Source organism: Helobdella robusta (assembly GCF_000326865.2).
Source record: "Helobdella robusta unplaced genomic scaffold HELROscaffold_39, whole genome shotgun sequence".
Classification (NCBI taxonomy): Eukaryota; Metazoa; Annelida; class Clitellata; order Rhynchobdellida; family Glossiphoniidae; genus Helobdella; species Helobdella robusta.
Window position 1 is genome coordinate 61,496 of NW_008704865.1, and position 19,818 is coordinate 81,313.

General features: G+C 32.2%; 5 protein-coding genes across 5 annotated transcripts in view; 2 read left to right on the forward strand and 3 right to left on the reverse strand.

Annotated features, from left to right (window-relative positions):
- HELRODRAFT_176655 (hypothetical protein) overlaps nt 1–3,974 on the reverse strand; it is a gene marked incomplete at both ends in the record, with an annotated part of 15,527 nt that extends 11,553 nt beyond the window's left edge. The window contains 5 exons of the mRNA XM_009024031.1: nt 899–986; nt 1,334–1,436; nt 1,590–1,780; nt 2,748–2,865; nt 3,487–3,974. Of these exons, the coding sequence (XP_009022279.1) occupies nt 899–986; nt 1,334–1,436; nt 1,590–1,780; nt 2,748–2,865; nt 3,487–3,974 (988 nt within the window). The remainder of the gene's footprint in view (nt 1–898; nt 987–1,333; nt 1,437–1,589; nt 1,781–2,747; nt 2,866–3,486) is intronic.
- Nucleotides 3,975–5,782: 1,808 nt separating this feature from the next.
- HELRODRAFT_176656 (hypothetical protein) lies at nt 5,783–6,378 on the reverse strand (the record flags this gene model as incomplete). Its single annotated transcript, XM_009024032.1, has 3 exons — nt 5,783–5,880; nt 6,086–6,269; nt 6,337–6,378. The coding sequence occupies 3 exons, from the start codon at nt 6,376–6,378 to the stop codon at nt 5,783–5,785; spliced, it is 324 nt and encodes a 107-aa protein (XP_009022280.1).
- A 682-nt stretch (nt 6,379–7,060) lies between these two features.
- HELRODRAFT_176657 (hypothetical protein) lies at nt 7,061–10,362 on the forward strand (the record flags this gene model as incomplete). The annotated part of the gene is made up of 9 exons (XM_009024033.1): nt 7,061–7,078; nt 7,311–7,475; nt 7,748–7,956; nt 8,144–8,532; nt 8,777–8,857; nt 9,302–9,452; nt 9,658–9,731; nt 9,816–9,963; nt 10,233–10,362. The coding sequence occupies 9 exons, from the start codon at nt 7,061–7,063 to the stop codon at nt 10,360–10,362; spliced, it is 1,365 nt and encodes a 454-aa protein (XP_009022281.1).
- Nucleotides 10,363–10,531: 169 nt separating this feature from the next.
- On the reverse strand, nt 10,532–12,189 carry HELRODRAFT_84128 (hypothetical protein; the record flags this gene model as incomplete). The annotated part of the gene is made up of 2 exons (XM_009024002.1): nt 10,532–10,705; nt 11,281–12,189. 2 exons carry the CDS (start codon nt 12,187–12,189, stop codon nt 10,532–10,534), a joined length of 1,083 nt encoding a protein of 360 aa, XP_009022250.1.
- Nucleotides 12,190–17,322: 5,133 nt separating this feature from the next.
- On the forward strand, nt 17,323–18,599 carry HELRODRAFT_136611 (hypothetical protein; the record flags this gene model as incomplete). The annotated part of the gene is made up of 4 exons (XM_009024034.1): nt 17,323–17,404; nt 17,550–17,611; nt 17,990–18,127; nt 18,519–18,599. Coding segments are annotated over 4 exons (363 nt in total), but the record flags the coding sequence as incomplete, so codon positions are not given.
- Nucleotides 18,600–19,818: the final 1,219 nt, after the last annotated feature.

Below are 19,818 nucleotides of genomic sequence, written 5' to 3' on the forward strand. Positions count from 1 at the left end.
GAGAGAGAGAGAGAGAGAGAAGATAAACATCCAAACGTCAATATAGAGAATTCAAAACACTAGAAAAGGCATACATCTCAATAAGGAGCAAATTTTTAAACTTCATTCAATTGTTTTACGATGGTACTTATCTATTTAATGCATTACATTGGAACTTAATTACATTTTAACCAAAACAGTTTCATCCATTCATTCATTCATTCATTTATTCATTCATTCATTCATTCATTCACTCATTCATTCATCCATCCATCCATCCATTCATCCATTCAACAATGGTGTCATAAAAAAACGTAAAAATTATTACCATTAGAAACATCAACGAACATTTAAATAATTTCAGTGATAGAATTTAAACAGAATACAACAACAGACTGAAACTAATAAGGACATCATTGACTTTATAACCAACTTAATGACTCATCTCAATATGAACCTGTCTAAACAAAATTAGCGCTATATAATTATTTTAAACTTAAATCTACATTTACTCAAAGACGACATAACGAATTGGTAAAAAAAATAAATAACAACAACAACAAAACAACAACCACAACAACAACAATAACATCAACAATAATTCACAATTCGTTTATTGATCAAACCAATAATAACTTAACAATAGTTGCAGTAGGTATAAATAACATCATGACGGCATCTTTTCCATTTCCAACAAAGTTAGATGACGAAGCGAATCTAACCGGAAGGATGACCACGTAAAGATAACAAAGATACGTAAAGTTGTCCACTTAACCGAGCAACATTATTGAGAACAAGAAAAATATTAATAAACAACAACATTATCATTAATATAATGAAAATTTTAATATATTTTAAATAGTATTAATATATTATTATTATTATTACTATTATTATTACCATTATCACAACGACCAACCGTCATTTTTATTCTTCTTTAGCAAGCTGATCCTAAACGGGTTGTCGGGCGTTTTTTTGGCGGGAAGAGGAACCAGACGACTGATAGTCTAGTTATGATGATGATGATGAAGAAGAAGAAGATGATGATGATGAAAAAGAAGATGATGATGATGAAAATGACGATGATGACGACGACGATGATGTTTTTGGTTATTAATGGCGTTACGATAAATACAATACTTTAATATTTTTGTGTAGAGGCCATTTTTTTTTGCGGGAGTCATTTTTTTGTTGACGTCTGTCCCATTTCTAATCAAGCTCTGATATTGCATCAAATAACATCACAAGACATTGGGTTTCATTACATCAGATCACATTACATTCACACATCCCATTACAATACATTTTTGCATACGTCACATTACATTAGGTAATGTTACACTTTATCACCTACCAGGTTTACAGAGGCTCCTGCTTGCATCAAGAGAGATTGAGCTCTAGTTCCGTCCATTTCACCCGCTGGCGTGCTGTTTATTCTCACTAATCCGTCACCTACCCTGAATATGATGATGACGATGACGATGATGATGATGGCGATGATGATGATGACGACGAGGATGATGATGATGGTGATGGCAATGATGGCGATGATGATGATAATCATCGTAATCAGTATCCCTATTACAGTCACTATCCTCACCATCACTAACATAATCTTTCCATCAGCTGGACCATTTTTTTCCACGTGGGAGATGACAAGATGATGAGAAGAAGGGGATGTAGAGAGATGTGGAGAGAAATCAGAGAGAGTAGGATTATTTGGATGGAGATGATGATAAGCTAGAAGAGAGGGTGTCTGGTCTTTTTTTATCCTCAATCCAAACATTCCATCTGAATTATACTGGATTGAGTTTGATGATGAGGAGGATGATGAGGATGGTGATGATGATGATAAGGAGGAGGAGGAGGATGGTGATGGTAATGATGATAATGATGATGATGATAGTGGTGATGATGAGGATGGTGATGATGAGGATGGTAACGATGAGGATGAAGATGATGACGATGATAATGGTGACTTTAAATAATGTCAGTAATAATAATAAGTTAATAATAATAATAATTTTATTATTATTATTAGTTGAGTTTAAAATTCACAGAGCTTACCATTCGCACTGTCATCAATCATCCAATTCCCGTTTCATTTTCATCATTATCGTCATCATCGACATCATCATCATTAGAATTTTAATTTTATTTATCATCATCATCGTCGTCGTCGTCTTCAACATCATCCTCATCATTGCATCATACTTGATTAAGAATCACATTGAACAGCTCCAATGCATATTCCGGCTCTCCATTCTAAATATGTGTGTGCGCGTGTGTTTGTATGTGTGTGTGTGTGTTTGTGTGTGTGTGTGTCATTGTATGTGTGTATATGTGTATGTGTGTGTTTGTGTATTGTTGACTCATATGAGCAGTATAATTATTAATATAATTGATTGTTTAATTAATTGCATAATTAGTTATGTATTCCATGAGACATGCTGTTTATATGCTGTTTATGGTAATATGGAGACTAGTTTACTTTGGGGCTTAATTATTATGTCTGTTTGTGTATTTCTATGTGTGTGTTCGAATGTGTGTGTGTTTGTGTGTGTTTGTATCTCTGTGAGTTTTTATAACTGTGAATGAGGATATGCGAGCTCTTTCTTCAAGTCTGTTCAAGTCTATTGTCTGTACGTACATCCACTCATTTTGATGATCGTAAATACAAAAATTTTTGAAAATACCAAATCATTATTATCTTTAATAATTGTTTATTATTGTCGTTATTACCATTATAGCATATAGGCACTACTTACATTGCTGGCGTTGTTTTCGTCGCGGTCATCATCTCGGTCATCATGATCATCGTCATCAAGGGCATGTCCGTTCTCACTAACTGCACCCTTCATTATACTATTCCATCCGTTCAGAGATCTGTGGGCGGATTAATTATTAATAATAATAATTATTATTATTATCAGTAGTAGTAATAATAAATAATAATAATAACGATAATAATAATGATAATAATAGACTTGCCTATTTCCTTGAGAAATAAATACTTTTATAAATATCGAATTTCAACTTTTCAAGTTTTAAATTAAATTTAACAAATAATAAAAACAGTGTTTGCGTGTGTATGTGTGCGTGTGCATGTGTGCTTTCAATAATTTGTACATCAACATTTTAATCACATTTTTTTTATCATCATTTTATTTGTTATCGCTTTTGTTTCGGGATTGTTATTATACATCCTTAACTCTGTATCACATCCATTATCTTAATCACCATTGTCTTTGTCATCACATTACTGTTTTACTACTCTCAACATCGTTGTACCATTTTCATTATATGTAGTCATTGTGAACATGTTCATCTTCATCATCATCGCCTTCATCATCGCCCTCGCTACAACATCATTGTTAATATATCATCATCATCTTTTTCATCAATGCTACCACATTACCATCATGACCATCGTATGTTATCACATCATCGTCTTCACCAAAATTATCACCATCATCATAAATATAAAAAGAGCGTCCATCTCTTAACCTTTCTCTCTGCAAATTCTTGACCGTGACGAGAGCATCATCCCTTTGCTTCCTCATCTCCCGAAACTCCATCAATGCCATGTCCAGCTTGCCCTGGATGTCAAGGTTCATTCTTTGTAGGGAGTTTGATGGGTAGCCGGTGTAGTTGTCGTCCACGCTGTTCTTGTTGTTGCTGTGGTTTTTAATTATGTGGTTGTTGTTGTTGTTGATGTTGTTGTTTATGGTGTCAGATGCAATTTTGATGGCATTCGAAATATCTTTACTATACACTGAAGCATTTTTATCAGCGTGGTTGTTGTCAATGTGGTTGTTGTTGTCGTTGTTTTTAATATTATTCTTCTCGGAATGATTATTAGCATTGTTGCTGTCAATGATGCTATTGGTATTGTTGTTGGTATTGTTTTTATTGTTAACGTTGTTGTTGTTGTATTTGTTGTTGTTATTCATATTAGATTTAGTGTTGATGATGCTGTTGATAAGGGAAGACATCGTTTGGTGTTAGTTGTGATGACCAATAACATGAGCTAGTGTTGTTGATATGGTATATTTCTTTTTTCTGTCAATTTGTTTGCACTTTCTGTTGAAATATGACTATGTTGCAGAAGTAAATGTTGTTAGGTAGGTAGGTATTGCTGTCGTTAAGTTGTTGTTGATATTGGCATTGTTAATGCAATGTTGTTGAAATTAACGAGATGTTGTTGATGCGACTTTTTTAATGTATTTGGTTAGGTATTAAATTATTCGGTTTCGTTGGCAGCAACTGCCAATGTATTCCGATGAACTTATTGAAGTTTGTATATGTGGCGAAAGATTTGTATGTAGTTGTAGTTACTTTGGCTGTAGTATGCTGCGACAATTAAAAAGTAGAATGTATATTGAAAAGTTATTAAAATTTAATGAATTTACCGGTTTATAAAGTAAAGTATGTTCTAATCAACGCATATTTAGATATATGACTAAAAGAAAAAGCTTGAAAAGTTGAAAGCAATTTTCTTTGACGGAGTTTATTTAAAATTAACAAAACGTTTCTTTAAACAAACAGTAAGAATGATGGAATCCAAGCAACATTTTTTATACAAATATTAAGTTAGTTAATTTTACAATAATAATTTAAATTATTCTTTTAATCATCAGTTGCTAAAAAAGCAGAGCATCTGCCACATCATCATGCACATACACATACACAAACACAAAACGGCATGTACTTCTACTAACTTGTGTGACAATTATTTTCTGAACAATGAAGATTACAGAGTTCGATTCTTACTAAACGAATAAAACCGCTAATGCTCACTTTACATTTAATAATATATATATATATATATATATATATATATATATATATATTACACTAATAACACATAACACATATATACTTATATAGACTTATACGTATATAAGTTGCATATTTACATTGTATTTATATATAAATATATAAACATACTAAATAGCACGCATATAAACATTTAGCATTACGGCTGGTTAGCAATAACAATAGCGCAAGTATATCACACAGTAATGAAATATCATCTGCATGTTTGTGTCTGTGTAAAATCTGGAATCATAAACACCGTACGCACTCAATCAGTAACTCGAACTTATTTGACAAGGATTAGGTACTTGAGAAGACAAAGAGCTCTGGCTTAGTTTTAGCATGCGTATTTCAATAAATCGAATACCCATGATAACTATGTAGGCCCTCCTCGTTCAATTCATCCTCGACAATCAACTAAAAAACTTTATAACCTTTTCATTCTTTTCACGCAAGACCGGAAACATAGGAAAGCTTAAAACTTTGAACATACGGCTTTCCACCAAACAAACGATGGATCAAAATATATAAACTCTAAATGACAAATGATCAAGGAACTGTGATGTCGTTTTAAGACAAACGGACACAGATTTCGATTCAACACAAACCTACCAGGTTTTTCGATACGTAGAATCAATCCAAAATGGGTACGAATATTATACCGCGTCCCCAGTTACGTACGTAATGACTTTTTGTCATCAGCATCAGTGGTATCTAAAATCAGGCTATATATATCACATCCTTATGGAATGTTTTAGCACTATTCATCAAAACACTATCTCATTGTCAAAGATTATAGGTCATTAAAACCATCACGGGTATAAAGATCTTACAGGATTATAAAACAACATTACACACTAACGATCAATTAAGAAGTTTAGAATAAAGACGTTCACAATGAAAGCAGTTTTGTTGTTTTACTATTTTAATAAAATACTCTTGCTAATACAAATTTAATTTGTAAATGTATCAATTATGTTTGTATTTAAGTGTTGTCTTTTGTATCTTCTTTCTTCGCTGATGGAAATGTTTCCAAACTTTCTTTATCTGAATTTTCCAATTTCTTCAACTTTGTTTCAGTATCTAATAAGAAATATCATGGTAGCAAATCAATAACTTCGATGAAGGATGAATTTTTTAACGGAAATGTTTTACTTAACGGTTAAGTTTTTAATATCTGACGATCAACTTTTGCCAGAGCCAGATATTTCAAAATTTTTAATATAAAAGAACATCGAAATAAAATAATAAAAACTAATAAAAATAAAATGGAAGAAATATGATAAACCAGCTTCCTTGCAATCCAACTCGGAAAGGTTATGAACGAGAACGACGGACGATAGATTGGCGGCCACCTGGGGATCGTCCAATAAATTGGCCACGGCGTTTCGTCGGCGATAAATACGTTCACTACTTTTGGCTGGTTCGCTAGTAGCAGTAGTGTTATCGGGTAGGGCTTTTTTCGAGTACGGCTGCCGATTTAAGAAAATATAAAACTGAATAAAGAAACAACAACTTCACGAATTTAATTAAACTTACTTTATTCAGAAAGCGTTTGTTCGTTTTTTTATCTTTTGGCATTTTACATCACTCGCACAAAATAAATTTATTTTATATTGTACAGCTGTTTACATAGAACATAATAAACATAAACACCAAATTTAGAACAAGAAAAATATTTTGAAACTGGTGAGCTTATCAACCAGCCAAAGCCCAAATGATCAATAAAACATAAATTACAGCGTAAATACATTTCAATGCTAAATTGATTAAGTTAATTATCAACTTAGTTGATGTTTTAGTATGTTTTCTGCTTTTTTTCAGTTACTCTATATGCTAAAAGTTGTACTACGTACGTCTTAAAGTTTATTATACAATCCAAATCAAACGCTTTTTGTATTCCACGCAATCACTGTTCAAGTTCATATAGAATGCACAACATAACACGAGAAACACGTTCAGAGGCGTGTAAAGAGAACAGCTGAATAATAGATCGAAATGCACTACTACCTATATTAAATCACCAGGTGGGCAATGAAATGAATTATAATGGCTTCTTAATTTGATGGGTTTCTTACAAGAGACTTCTACTAACAATTTGTGCTAAATTATTCTTAATAACTACATTCTTATAAGTCAAGTAATGAATTAAACTATCTGTACTGCACTTCAACAAAGTATCAATTTATATTTAGTTATTTACTCACTAAATTTTATATGAATATGAAACAAATAATAAATCAGTTTTAATTAAAAAAACATAATGTGCAATGTTGTGTGGGTTAGTGGGTTATTTATCATTTACATTATTTTATTATGAAGTATTTTGTTTGTCACCTTGTTGCACATATCTACAATTAATCAATCGCGTACTGACGAATAATTATAAAATGTATTTGAACAAAAAAATTTTAAATAGATTTCATTAAACGAGATCAACGAAAAATAATGTTGAACGACATTATCTTGGAATTGTGTTTATTTCTCTGATCGTCGTACTAATACACTTGCAGATTTTGTCGTGCTGTTTCAGGGGAAGTTGTCGACTTTGTTGTTCTGGCGTACCAGCTTGCACCACATCATTATCCGCCAGGATCACCTATCTAGTGTACTTAGTCATTGGAATCATTGTAACATGCATTTTTATGGCTCCAGCTGTTACCGAATCACTTAGCAAGGTTTGAGTATATATTACTTGCTATTGAACTTATTATAAAAGTATTAAACCATGTTTAATTGCGCCAAAAAATCAAAACTGACTTATTACGCTATCTCATAATATATATTTCCTCTTATATGGAGCCGCAATAGTTAAAATACTAATTGTATGAAATCATTTACAAGTGATATTTACAGGTTTTCACAAAATTTTAATAACACAGCTGTTGCCTGGTATTCTAGTAATGTTTAACCAATTCAATCTTTCATGTTTTTTTTCCTATTTACACAGTTTGAATCATTCTGCAAGTCAGCATCTTTGTACATTCCAACTCAGCCAGTGAGCAAATGCAATGATATAACAGCTGGTGTGAAGAATGTTGTTGGATTCCCAGCTGTTTACAGGATGTGCTTTGGCATGTCACTCTTCTTCTTTGGCTTCGTGATACTCATGATAAAGGTAAAATCATCAAATGATTACAGGGCTTACATTCAGAACGGGTTAGAGACATATTCACTCGCCATGTTCATTTACAATTTTTTATTTAATTTCATGTTACTAAATATTTCTTCTTATTTAAAATTTTCTTTAAGGTTTTCTGCAAAAATCTTTTTTCAAAAATAACAATAGTAAGGTGATATGATTTTATTTATTCAACAATGTTTTCGCTTTTTTAATTTTTAAAAGGTTCTGGTTTTTTAAATTCATCATCTTAGTTGGATTAATAGTTGGATCCTTCTTCATCCATGCTCCCAATTTTGAATTTGGCTTTATGATAATTGGAGCCATTGGATCCTTCTTATTTTACATCATACAAATGGTCTTGATTGTTGATTTTGCTTACGGATGGACAATAAATTGGGTGCAAAGATACGAAAACACCGACCAAAAATTTTGGTTCTATGGAATCATAGCATTTTCATTTTTATTTTACTTCATGTTTATAGGCGTTTGTGTCGTGCTGTTTATCTTTTATGCGGCAGGAGATTGTGACCTCCATAAATTCTTCATCTCATTCAACTTGATTCTCTGTGTGATTGTGTCCGTTATATCTGTGTTACCAAAAGTTAAAAAATGTTAGTTTATTTTAATGAAAATCATTTTTAATATTCATCATTTCATATTTCTGTGAATACTTTTTAAATTGTTCTTTGCTTGATTTTTCTGGCTGACATGCTGCACAGACATCAATTTCTATGATACTGATCTCTATTATGTTTCGAGCATCGCCATACAAGCGGTGCTTCAATGAAATTTTTCCATTCACTATGATTTCATGAAGTTTTTTTCTATATAATTTGTAATTCGCAACTTATTTAGACAATCCTCACTCTGGCCTCCTTCAGTCATCAGTTGTCAGTTTGTACACAATGTACATCACCTGGACATCAATGGCCAGTTGTAAGTTCATTTTAGACTTGGGTGACATGTTAATTTAACGTAATTTAACTTCCTGCTTCACCGTTTGTACGTTTATTCATCATAATTTAATTTTGTTAGGCTTGCATGCTCTTTATACTACTTTTATTTTTAACGCTTTGATATTATTCATTGCCTTTTGACCGGAGTTTTGACACGGAATACTGCTACCACTAATAATTTTGTATCCATATCTATTTGAGCAGATGCTTGAGTGAAAGAATTCTGTGCGATGTGTAATGATTCTTAAGTTTTTTCATGAACTCCATTTCTTTTGTCATTAGTGATGATCATTAGAAGATTGATATAATTTATATCACATACCTTCTTCGCGTCATGAAATTATTAACATAATTTTGTTTCAATAAATAATCGTTATTAATAACCAAAATAAATCATAAAATTAATAATTATTGGCGACATCAGCTCCAACGTGCAACCCCCTAAGCAAGTGCTTACAAATGCCAGATGGATCAAATTCAACTACTGTTAATTTGGAGACATGTACATTTGAAACTTTTAGTTATGATGTCATTGTCCCACTCGTCATTTTACTCTTTTGCATTCTATATGCAGGGTTTGTCAGTTGTAATGATCAATTCATTGCCAAAAGATTATTTATCAGTAATTTTTAAATTCTTTATCATGTGTAGGTTGATCTCAATCAATCATTATTATTAAATACAATAACAGCAATAACTCATCATCAGTTTCAACTTGTTGCTCATATGAGACATGCATGAGTTGAAAGTAAAAACATATAATTAAAAAATCCAATTCAGAATATCAGATGCAAGCAGTGATGCCATAGACACGGTTAGAGGCATATCAACAAGAGCTGATGCAGTTGTTTCAGGTTCAAAATCATTCATGTCGTTTTTTTATTGATTTAATTCAAAAGTTACATCATATTTTCACAAAAATATTATCATTTTGAAAGATTCTGAGCAGACGAAAGATTCAGAGAAGGGAGGTCAGAAGGTGGTTGATGACGAGAAGGAAGGATGCAAATATAATTACAGCTTTTTCCATTTCATGTTCCTACTTTCTGTCCTCTTCCTCATGATGACTCTCACACATTGGTTCACGTGAGTCTTTGTAAACATTTCAATACTATTTAGAAAAAAGGTGAGAATGGTGTCATGCATAATATTTTTCAACCTGTGACTGCAATTTTACAACTATTTTATCTTTCAAAAAGTTAAGGAGGGTGATTAATCAGAATTTTTTTTAAACATTTTAAAGTCTTAAATTATTAAATTATTTTATAAATAATTATTTTATAGTTATTAATGCAACTCAATCCATTCTTAATGCATCCTGTTTATTCAAAACTCATTTCACTTAATTTTTCAAGGCCTAATGCTCCAAGCATGCACACAGTACCTGCAGTCTGGGTGAAAATAGCTAGCAGCTGGATGAACCTGCTAATTTATTTATGGATTCTTTTAGCACCTATAATTTTAAGAAACAGAGAATTTACATGAATAGAGATCATATAATATTAAACGTGTCAATATTTTTTAGCATTGTTTTTAGATTTTATTCAATTTCTTAACTTTATTCTATTTTACATAACTTAAAACGGTAAAAAACAAATTTGATATAATTTGAAAAAAGAAAAAATTATAAAAAACGACTAAAAAAATTAATTAATTATCCTTTATTGTGCATGTTACCCCATCCCCTTCTATGATCATCCCTGTACTCATCCCATCTTCTCGCTCTACTCAATGCTTCCTCATCATCTTCATTTTTATCCTTTTGTGTGGCTTCTTTTTCCCTAAAAAGAGCAAAAAAACAAATGTGAACAACATTTATATATTCTGGCTGAATTAATTTTGTTTACAATCTGGGGAATGTTTGAGAAATATTTCAAAAATGATATTTCATCCAAAGTAAAAATTCACTATTACCTGGCTGACAGATTTTACTCCTGCCCAAAAATAGGACAATGTTAACTTGCAAAAGAGGTTGACTACATAGTTAATAGTTAATGCATTGCTACGATGAAAAGAATTTGATATTTATGATTTGCCTGTCAATCTAAATTAATTTACACAAAATGAGAATATAACCTAAACTTAAATGCTAAGACAGGTGAATTACATAAATTTCAAAAAAGTGACAAAAAGATAGCAAACAAATAACAAAGCATATGGGTGTACATACAGTAAAGAGATGAGATGACCTGAGATAACTGAGCTTTAGTTTATTGACTTAATCTTTGCAACACACAATCTAAAAACTTTTTTGGATGAGAGCACATTTTAGAATAATCATAAAATGTTGACAGCACAATTAGGTTTAAGCAGAAAAAGACTTGAAATTAAGTCACATGGCAATTTGAAAGTAAATTTATGTGAACACCTTTTCAGTTCTTCAGCTTCTTCATCAGGTTTAACTTTTTTGGCTGTGGCAGCAGCATTGGGGAACAAACCTTCCTGAACTCTTTGATCATAAAATTCATCCACCGAAACAGTGGGAATACTGGGGTAGCCTAAACCAAATACTTGCTTTTGAAAGTTATCTTTTGTGATGATGAAAGGTTGAAATTTTTGTTTTGAATGTTTGTGACAATCATGACCATCACATGGTTCTCTTGATGGTTCTGATTTGTTTAAAGAGGTAGATTTTAATTTTTTCATGTGTTCTAAAAGTGGCATCTCATTGTCTATGCTTTCTATGGTATCTATTGCTATATATATCCATCTATTAATCAATTTGAGATAATACTCTCGTTTAGTTTCATCATCCACATGTTCCTTTTTGACTTCTTCATGAAGTTCTTCTAAATCAGTTTCCATCTTTTTCACCAATTTATATCTATTAATCTTCTCTTTCCTTCTGGCAGAATCATCTTTTATATGGTCAACTGCTGTAGGATTTTTATTCAGTTTTTTTGAACCAACATCACCGCCATCTAAGCTACTTTCTATATCTATTTTGTAATTTGTCAGACCATACAATTTGCACAATTTTAAAAAATTTATGAAACACTCTCTGCTTTTGCGAATCACATCGATGCGTTCCTCGGTGGTTACTTTGTCGTTGAAGTAGCCTGAAAATGCAGGTAGCAGCAAATATTTCAATTCCTCCGTTGTCACTTCATCAATGTTCTCATTGTCACTGAAGACGGATAACTCGTTTATCATCTGGATCCCATTATGACATAACTCTATAGATTTGGTAACTTTTGTTTGAACCTCATCCGACGAAACAGGTGCAGTCGATTTTTCCAAATCTTCTCTAAATTCAATGAGCTTTTCAAATAGAGCGCTTAATGTCATCCCGTCGCCTCCAACGTTAGACATTTTAAAATATAGAATGAAAACATAACATAATATCGCTACCAAAACACAATAGTTTTATCAATTTTAGTTTTCTATCAATCTAAATGTGCTATAGAAAAAACTTTATTTGAATAATTTATTAATTTAAAAAATTATTTTATAAAATTTTTTTGTCAAATTATAAAAATTGATTTGAGTAGTCAATAGATCACTCTTTTTCTTATGGACTTTTTCTTTAAAACAATGGCCACAATAACAGATAATAATGGTGATCGGAAAATATATTACGGACAAGATCAGCAATACAACAATCAGAATATTTCAACTTTCAGACAAAGTAAAGGTTGTATCAAATTTTTATTCTATTTTTCAACTAACTCTATTTATGACTACTTTTGACTGCGCAGTAGATTCTTCATTAACATTGAAATTGAGATTGAAATTTTTAAATTAATTATTATTAATATTGGTAATAATTTTTTTGTTTCAAATCTTGAAATTTAGCTATTGCAGCAGAATTAAAAGCCATGCAGAATAGTCAAAATTCTTCAGATGATTACGACAATGTACCTAACAACAACAATAGAACCTCCCAGCCCCAGCAAATGTGCCTCACTTCTAACCCAAACGACCAATCACAAACTGACAGCAGCCAAGATAAACAAATTGACCCCAACAATCTTGTCTTCATCAACGATATTAATTCAGACATGTCCAGAAATTCAAGTAAAAGTAAACGTTTCAGTTGGAGAAGATCCAGTAAAAGCTCTTTGAAACAGAATTCAAGTGATTATTTTATTTATTATATTACAAATTACATTATGACTAATAGTTTGACTACTACAGTCTTACTTATTTTTCTTCCTATTCTACATTTAAAAATATTTGAAATAACCAATTTTTTTATCTTTTTGATGTGATAAGTTTATTTTATATGTATCTTTTTTTATATTTAGTTTAGTTTTAGTTCTACACCATTATTATTATTTCCTTTTGAAATTTATTTTTATTTTGTTGTCAAAGTTTACAGTAAGCATTTATTTTATGGTTTTATATAATCATAGTCTTTAAATTCATGGATGTCTCAGAAGTTGAAAACAGCTCTGAACTGATGATTTATAATGATATAGTTTATTTTATAAGCTTATGCATAATTAATCAACAGGAACAATTGTTTAAAATGAATGTTTAACCAAGATTCAAGCTGATTTTATAATTGAAATGATGATTCTTTAATTCTTTAAAACATTTAAAACACTTAATTGTGATAAATTATTTTACAAGTTATTGAAATCATGACTTGTTTTTAAAAACTTTCAGATTCTAATGGTAACAACACGAGGTATGAAGAAAAGATTCCAGCATTAAATGATTCAGATGATGAGAGCTTTGCCCCATTAGGTGCTTCACTTGCTATTTTCATTTCATTGACTTTATTAGTTTAATTTATTTTTCAATTTATTTGCCTTATCTTTTTGTTAGTATTAGCATTTCACTTCTTAAACAAGATATTTATTTAAACAAATTTTAGTGTTTTTCCTCTTGTATTTTTCATTATGTTTTGCCTCTCAGTTTAGTAATATTTTAACTAACTAATGGCAACAACAGCTCGTTCATCTTCATACTGGGCTTGCTGTGGTGGACCAAAGTCAAAGAAGTCATCAAAATTAAAGAAAAACTCCAAAAAGAAAGGTGATCAAAGCCTTCCAGATGGATTTACTTGTAACGGAAACAACAGAACAATAATTCCACCCCCACAACCTCCATTCAAAAACAACATTTTCCAACCAACTGTCACAGAGATAGATGATGACGACGACGACGACGATGATAAAAAGATGATTAATAATGCTGGTATTGTTGTGGCTAGCCCACCCTACTCAGCTAACCAACAGAATAACAACAGCAACAACAAATTTTTCAATAATCGTGAGTCAAATCTTTTTTTATTCTTCGGTAATCAAATTCCGGAAAACTCAGTATACAATAGCCTGGGAAATAACCTTGAATAAATTAGAATCATTATTATAAAAGACATATAAGCAATGTTAAAGAATAATTTTCTAAATTTCAGCTAAGTACTGTGGGAATATTAATTAAAAAAAAGAATAACTTTAATGTCAAAAATTAAATTTGGGATGAAGTAGTTAAAAAAAATGTGCTGTTTTCAAAGTTTTTAATTTCTTCTATTTTAACAATCGCTCGCTTGTTGTTTCAAGCTTTTTTATTTCAGATTTAATTATTAGTTTGTTATTTATGACAACACATCTCTGCGCACCAAACATATCAACGCATCGCACTTATTTTTCACACACCACACATATTTTTCACACACTACACATATTTTTCACACACCACGCATCTTCTCCACAAATTCCCTCCAACAGAAAAACCCGAACTCTCTCCACCACCAACATCAACGACAAAAATGAACGTACCTGCTAACTCTCCACACATCCCTGTTGACAATTCTGATCAGAAGAAGGTTCTTGTCATGTTGCCATTTCCTCAACACCAACAACAACAACAGCAACAACAACAACGTGATAGGTTGAACAGCAATCAACAGCAACCACAACAGCAGAATGTTTTATCACCATCTTTAGGTACATTAAATAGTTTTCAATGTTTTGCTAATTTTAATTCTTCCTTAGGTGAGGCTTTTTGTGAAAAATTTCTCCCACTTTCTTTAGATGTCATTGAATTTGTGTCTTTGCTTAATTTCGTTGATCATGCTTTTTATCGGTGTGATGGTAATAACATCATGTCATTGTAATTCATTTATATTTTAATAAACCTGGTGGAATGTTTTCATTTATTCAACAGACACAACTGGTGCATCGGTCATGGGTGGGTCACTGAGGAAGCCTGCAACATGTGGAATTGCTCCACCGCTCATACAGAAAGATTACTCACTTCCTCCATTTGGTGTGCAAGCAAACGATCGCTTCTTACCTCAAGTTCCGATGGGGGGAAGTGGTCTGGGGATGTACCAGCCAACATTCAGGGACAGTATCAACACTCCCTCCTTTATTCCATCTCCTGAAGTCTACCCAAACTCGTTGTCACCTAAATTAGCTCAATACAAAGAAGTGCCTGCCAGCGAACCCGATTTGTCAAAGAAACCAACCAAAAGTGCTCTCAAAGGTCTTTTTCAGCCTATTTAAAATAATTTTAGTCTCTATATATAATAACCTGTAAAGATTCAATTCTAATTATTTGTTACATTCATATTACTAAAAACATGAGAAATTATCAAAAATGCAATGAACATCTATGACTGTGCGTGAAAGAAGAATTATGAAATTAAACTGAAAGGATCGAAATAATTTAGGGGGTAAGATGCACCAGATGGAGAACAACCGACTGCCAAAGTTATCAGAAGGGTCCAACTCACCATCGATCGACCACCGTGGCTCCAATCTATCTAGCAGGGATGATAACACAGGTTGGTCTGTTCGTGATGCTGGTTTATCTGATGACGATGTGATAATGGTGATGATCAATTTGATGATTATGGTGATTAATTTGAGAATTATGATGATTAATTTCAAGAGAATAATGATTAATTAGATGATTACGAAGAGAAAGACTTAGAGGAATAGGATGATAATAAATGAAAAAAAGCAGTTTAAAAAAGAGGTTGCTTAGGAATGTGTGATGATGATGATGATGTGGGTTTTAATAACAATGATGTCATCACAGAGTAAACTGATTGAAAAGAACTGCAGTGACACTGGTCATAAAATCAGGATGTTGTGTAATATTAAATACTGTGAGCTTTTTGAGATGTACGTATACATGTGTGGGTGTATAATTAGGTAACGACTTAATGGCTTTTAAACCATTCTATGTTTATTTTAGTCATTTAATTTCTTTTTTAAATAACAACCTAAAATAAGGTCGAACAGGTGGCTCTCTAAGGTCTTCTCAGAATGCACCACAGCCAGCCACCAGGATCAACAGTGCTGGCATCAGGTTTGCTGCCACTGACGAAAGAAATACAACGCCGAATTGCTTTTTCGCCAACAAACCGCAGAATGTTTTCGTGCCCAAGTTAGTAATTAGTTGGAACATCATTGATTGTTTGTCTGTCTGTCTGTCTGTCTGTCTGTTTGTTTGTTTGTTTGTTTGTTTGTTGGATGGTTGGCTATCTGGCTGATTGGCTAGCTAACTGGTTAGTTGATTGGCCAGTCAGTCGGTCGCTTCTATATACTAATGAATGTTTTGGTGTCATGTCTAATTTTTCTCTACTTCATTGTAATTCTGATTTGTAATTTTCAACATGAACCAGTCACGTTTAATTCATTGTCCTGCTATTATACAGCAGGCATTTCGCCGGCATGACAATAAGTGAAGAGTCTAATCCAGGTGGAAACGACGATGACGGTGCTGATAATGATTACGATAACGTGTACAGAAATAATAGAGCCGATGATGATGACGACGACGATGATGGGGGCGTGATGCAAAGTGAGAGGATATTTTATTCCCATCTCTTCTTATTTTATTTGCATTTTGCATTTTTTCGTTGCAATGGCTACTACTAATGCTTACCAAAAATTTTGGGTGGATGGTTGCAAATTTTTATAATTTTTTTTCAATCTGTTGTGGCGTGTTTGTTGCATTACAACTGTTCTGATATTTTGGAACCATGATAAAGTTAAAGGGCTCTACATACGATCTGGGTTGTCATTCAGGCAATAACTCGGCCGGTGTTATTAATTCTGAATTTTCTGAAATAGGGTCTGAACTGTGTTGGCAAGTTGGAGCGCGTGCGTGCATGCACAGTCAAACTTAACTGTTTCAAAAGAATTTTGTAAATGCACGTTCATGCAAACCGGGCGCGTGTAGGGTTTCAATTGTTTCAATAACCAACTAATGTTGAACATCAAAGGAGGATTGGGTGCCAAAGTGATGCGCAACGACAGCCTTGCAAAACTTTTGAGCCAGCGAACCGACCGACACAGGTCCAACCTACCTTACGATTGCAACGTCATACCACAGCGAACCCCACAAGAAAGACACGAACTCAGGCAGAGAATCGGCTCTCAATTAAATAGGTCGGTATTTTCATTCAACATATCTTTTGTTAAACTATATTCATATTAAATTTTATTATTTTCTAGTAGATTCATTAATTTACAATTACTTGAAATATTTCTTTGTTACTTGTGCAGACGTCTGAGTCAGAGACCAACAGCACAAGAGCTGGAAGAGAAACATATCCTTTTAAGTGAGGACATCTTTCTTTACATTGCTTTCTTATTTCACTCTTATTCTTACTAAACCAGCCCTCTATCAGTTTTTTTAATTTCTGCAGCTAGAATTTTATAATTTGATTTAATCCTGTAAATTTGTATAATTTCGAATCTAATCAGGGCAAACTCCAGAGGAAATACAAAAAGATCGTGAAGAGATTAAGAAAACTTTGATAAGGAAGGTCAGTTGAGTTTTTTGTCAGTACATTTCTTATTGAGGCTACACGAGTTCGAATTTTTTGTAGTTATATAATTATTTTCGCTATTCTCTGACAACCGTGGTTATCTTCCTTCATTTTCATTTATCTAACACATTGTTTATAATTGTTAATGTAACAACTCATGACAAGACGTTGATAACACTGACTAATATACTTAGAAGAAACCGCAATAAATTTTCGGATTTCTTCACAAAAATTTGACTCAATGTTAATTCATCCATTTCATGGAATTTGATCCCCATACAACCTTGTATTATACAATACCATATAATACTCTGCAGTCAATCTCGTGTTTCTCAAAACTAAATTATGATGACTGTTTGCCACGCTTTTTTTCAGTTGAGTTTCCGTCCGACGGTTGGCGAGTTGAAGGAGCGTCGAATTATAAAGTTCAACGACTACGTTGAGGTGACTGATGTCGAGGAATACGACAGGAGGGCAGACAAGCCCTGGACCAGACTCACACCTCGTGATAAGGTTGGCTTTTCTTCTGTTTGTGGTTTGTTCTCTTGTTTTAATTTATGGTTCTTTCATTTTGTATAGTGGGGTTTGTCGTTTGTTGTTAATTGTTCTCGTTTATTACAGTTTCTTGTTCGTTGTAATCTGTACTGTTGGCAGTAATTCTATATTACTTACGCTGAGTGCGAATGAAGCGTTAATAAATAATTTCATACACGCTGTCAGGATTTTAGTTAATGTTCAATGAGTCATGTTTAGATGTGAGAAAAACAAAAAGTTCTGCCTTAATAACTTAACTGCTAATGCTTATTTTCAAACAGATTTTTTTGTTGGCCTTATAATTGTTATCGTTGGTGTTGTTATTATTGTTGTTTGGTCTTTAAGATGTAAATGTTATAAATGTTTGCAGGCTGCAATACGTAAGGAACTGAATGACTACAAAAGTCAGGAGATGGAAGTGCATGAGATGAGTAGGCAGTTTACAAGGTATGGCTCTGATGACGATGATGATGATGGTGATGATGATAATGTAGATAATGATGGTGATGATGATGAGAATAATGATGGTGACGAATGTGACAAGATTCGTGTAATAAATATAACGAAACAAAGTGTGTGTCAAAATTTCAATTTGCATCTAAGATGCATTCCTTTCCAGGCAGAACTCATTTAATAATCGTTTTAATCCAGGTTTCATCAACCTTAGAGAATTTATGGAAACTATCCACTCTCCCCACTCAACTGTATCAATATCATCATCTTCGTCATCATCGTCGTCAGTGGTGTTGTCATAATCTTTGTCGTCGTCATCATCTTCATCATGATCGTCGTCTTCATCATCATTATTGAATCAACCTTCATCATCTTATTGATGTCTTTTTTTTAATTAAACCTCTGATCATTGCAGTCAGTGCTTTTTTTAATGTCATTTATTTTATTTATTTGCTTATGAGGTTTTGTTTCAATAATAAAAATAATAGTTATTATTTTTTATGGCGATATTGTTAACAATTTTCTATCATCATGAAAAATGCTCACAAAACGTTTACTCTTAAATAAATTAATTAATTAATCAAATTAATTAATTAAATTTTACAAAGTAGAGCTGTGTAGGCTAGATATGAGTTTTAAGAATAGTAATAATAATATCGTAATAATATTAGTAATAACAATAATAATAGTAACGATAATAATGTAGTAGTGATGATAATGAGAATGATGATACACACATACATATGTGCGTACATACACACGTACATTATATATGTGTATGTGTGTGTGCGCGCGCGCGTGTGTGCGTGTGTATACTATAGTGTGTAACGTAACAGGTATGTGATGATTTTAATTAGCTAATCTTCTTATAGTTATTCAATGTTATAATTATTATCGTCTATATGTAATTCGATCGGCTAATTGGTGGTGTGTTTATTAATATGCGTTTTCTGTTGTTCTTCATCGGTGTTAATTGGATGATTAGTTTATTATTCTAATGTTCAATATATCTTGTAATGAATTTTCAGATTTAATGTTTTAATGTGCTTATTTAATGATTAATACATTTAATAGACTTATTATTACTACTTTAATTAGAATAGTATTGATAATAATTATTATTATTAGCTTTTAATTTGTCATACATGTGATTTTTACGTTAGTTAGGTGTTATCTATTATTAATATATGTATTTATGAATATTAATAATGATAATG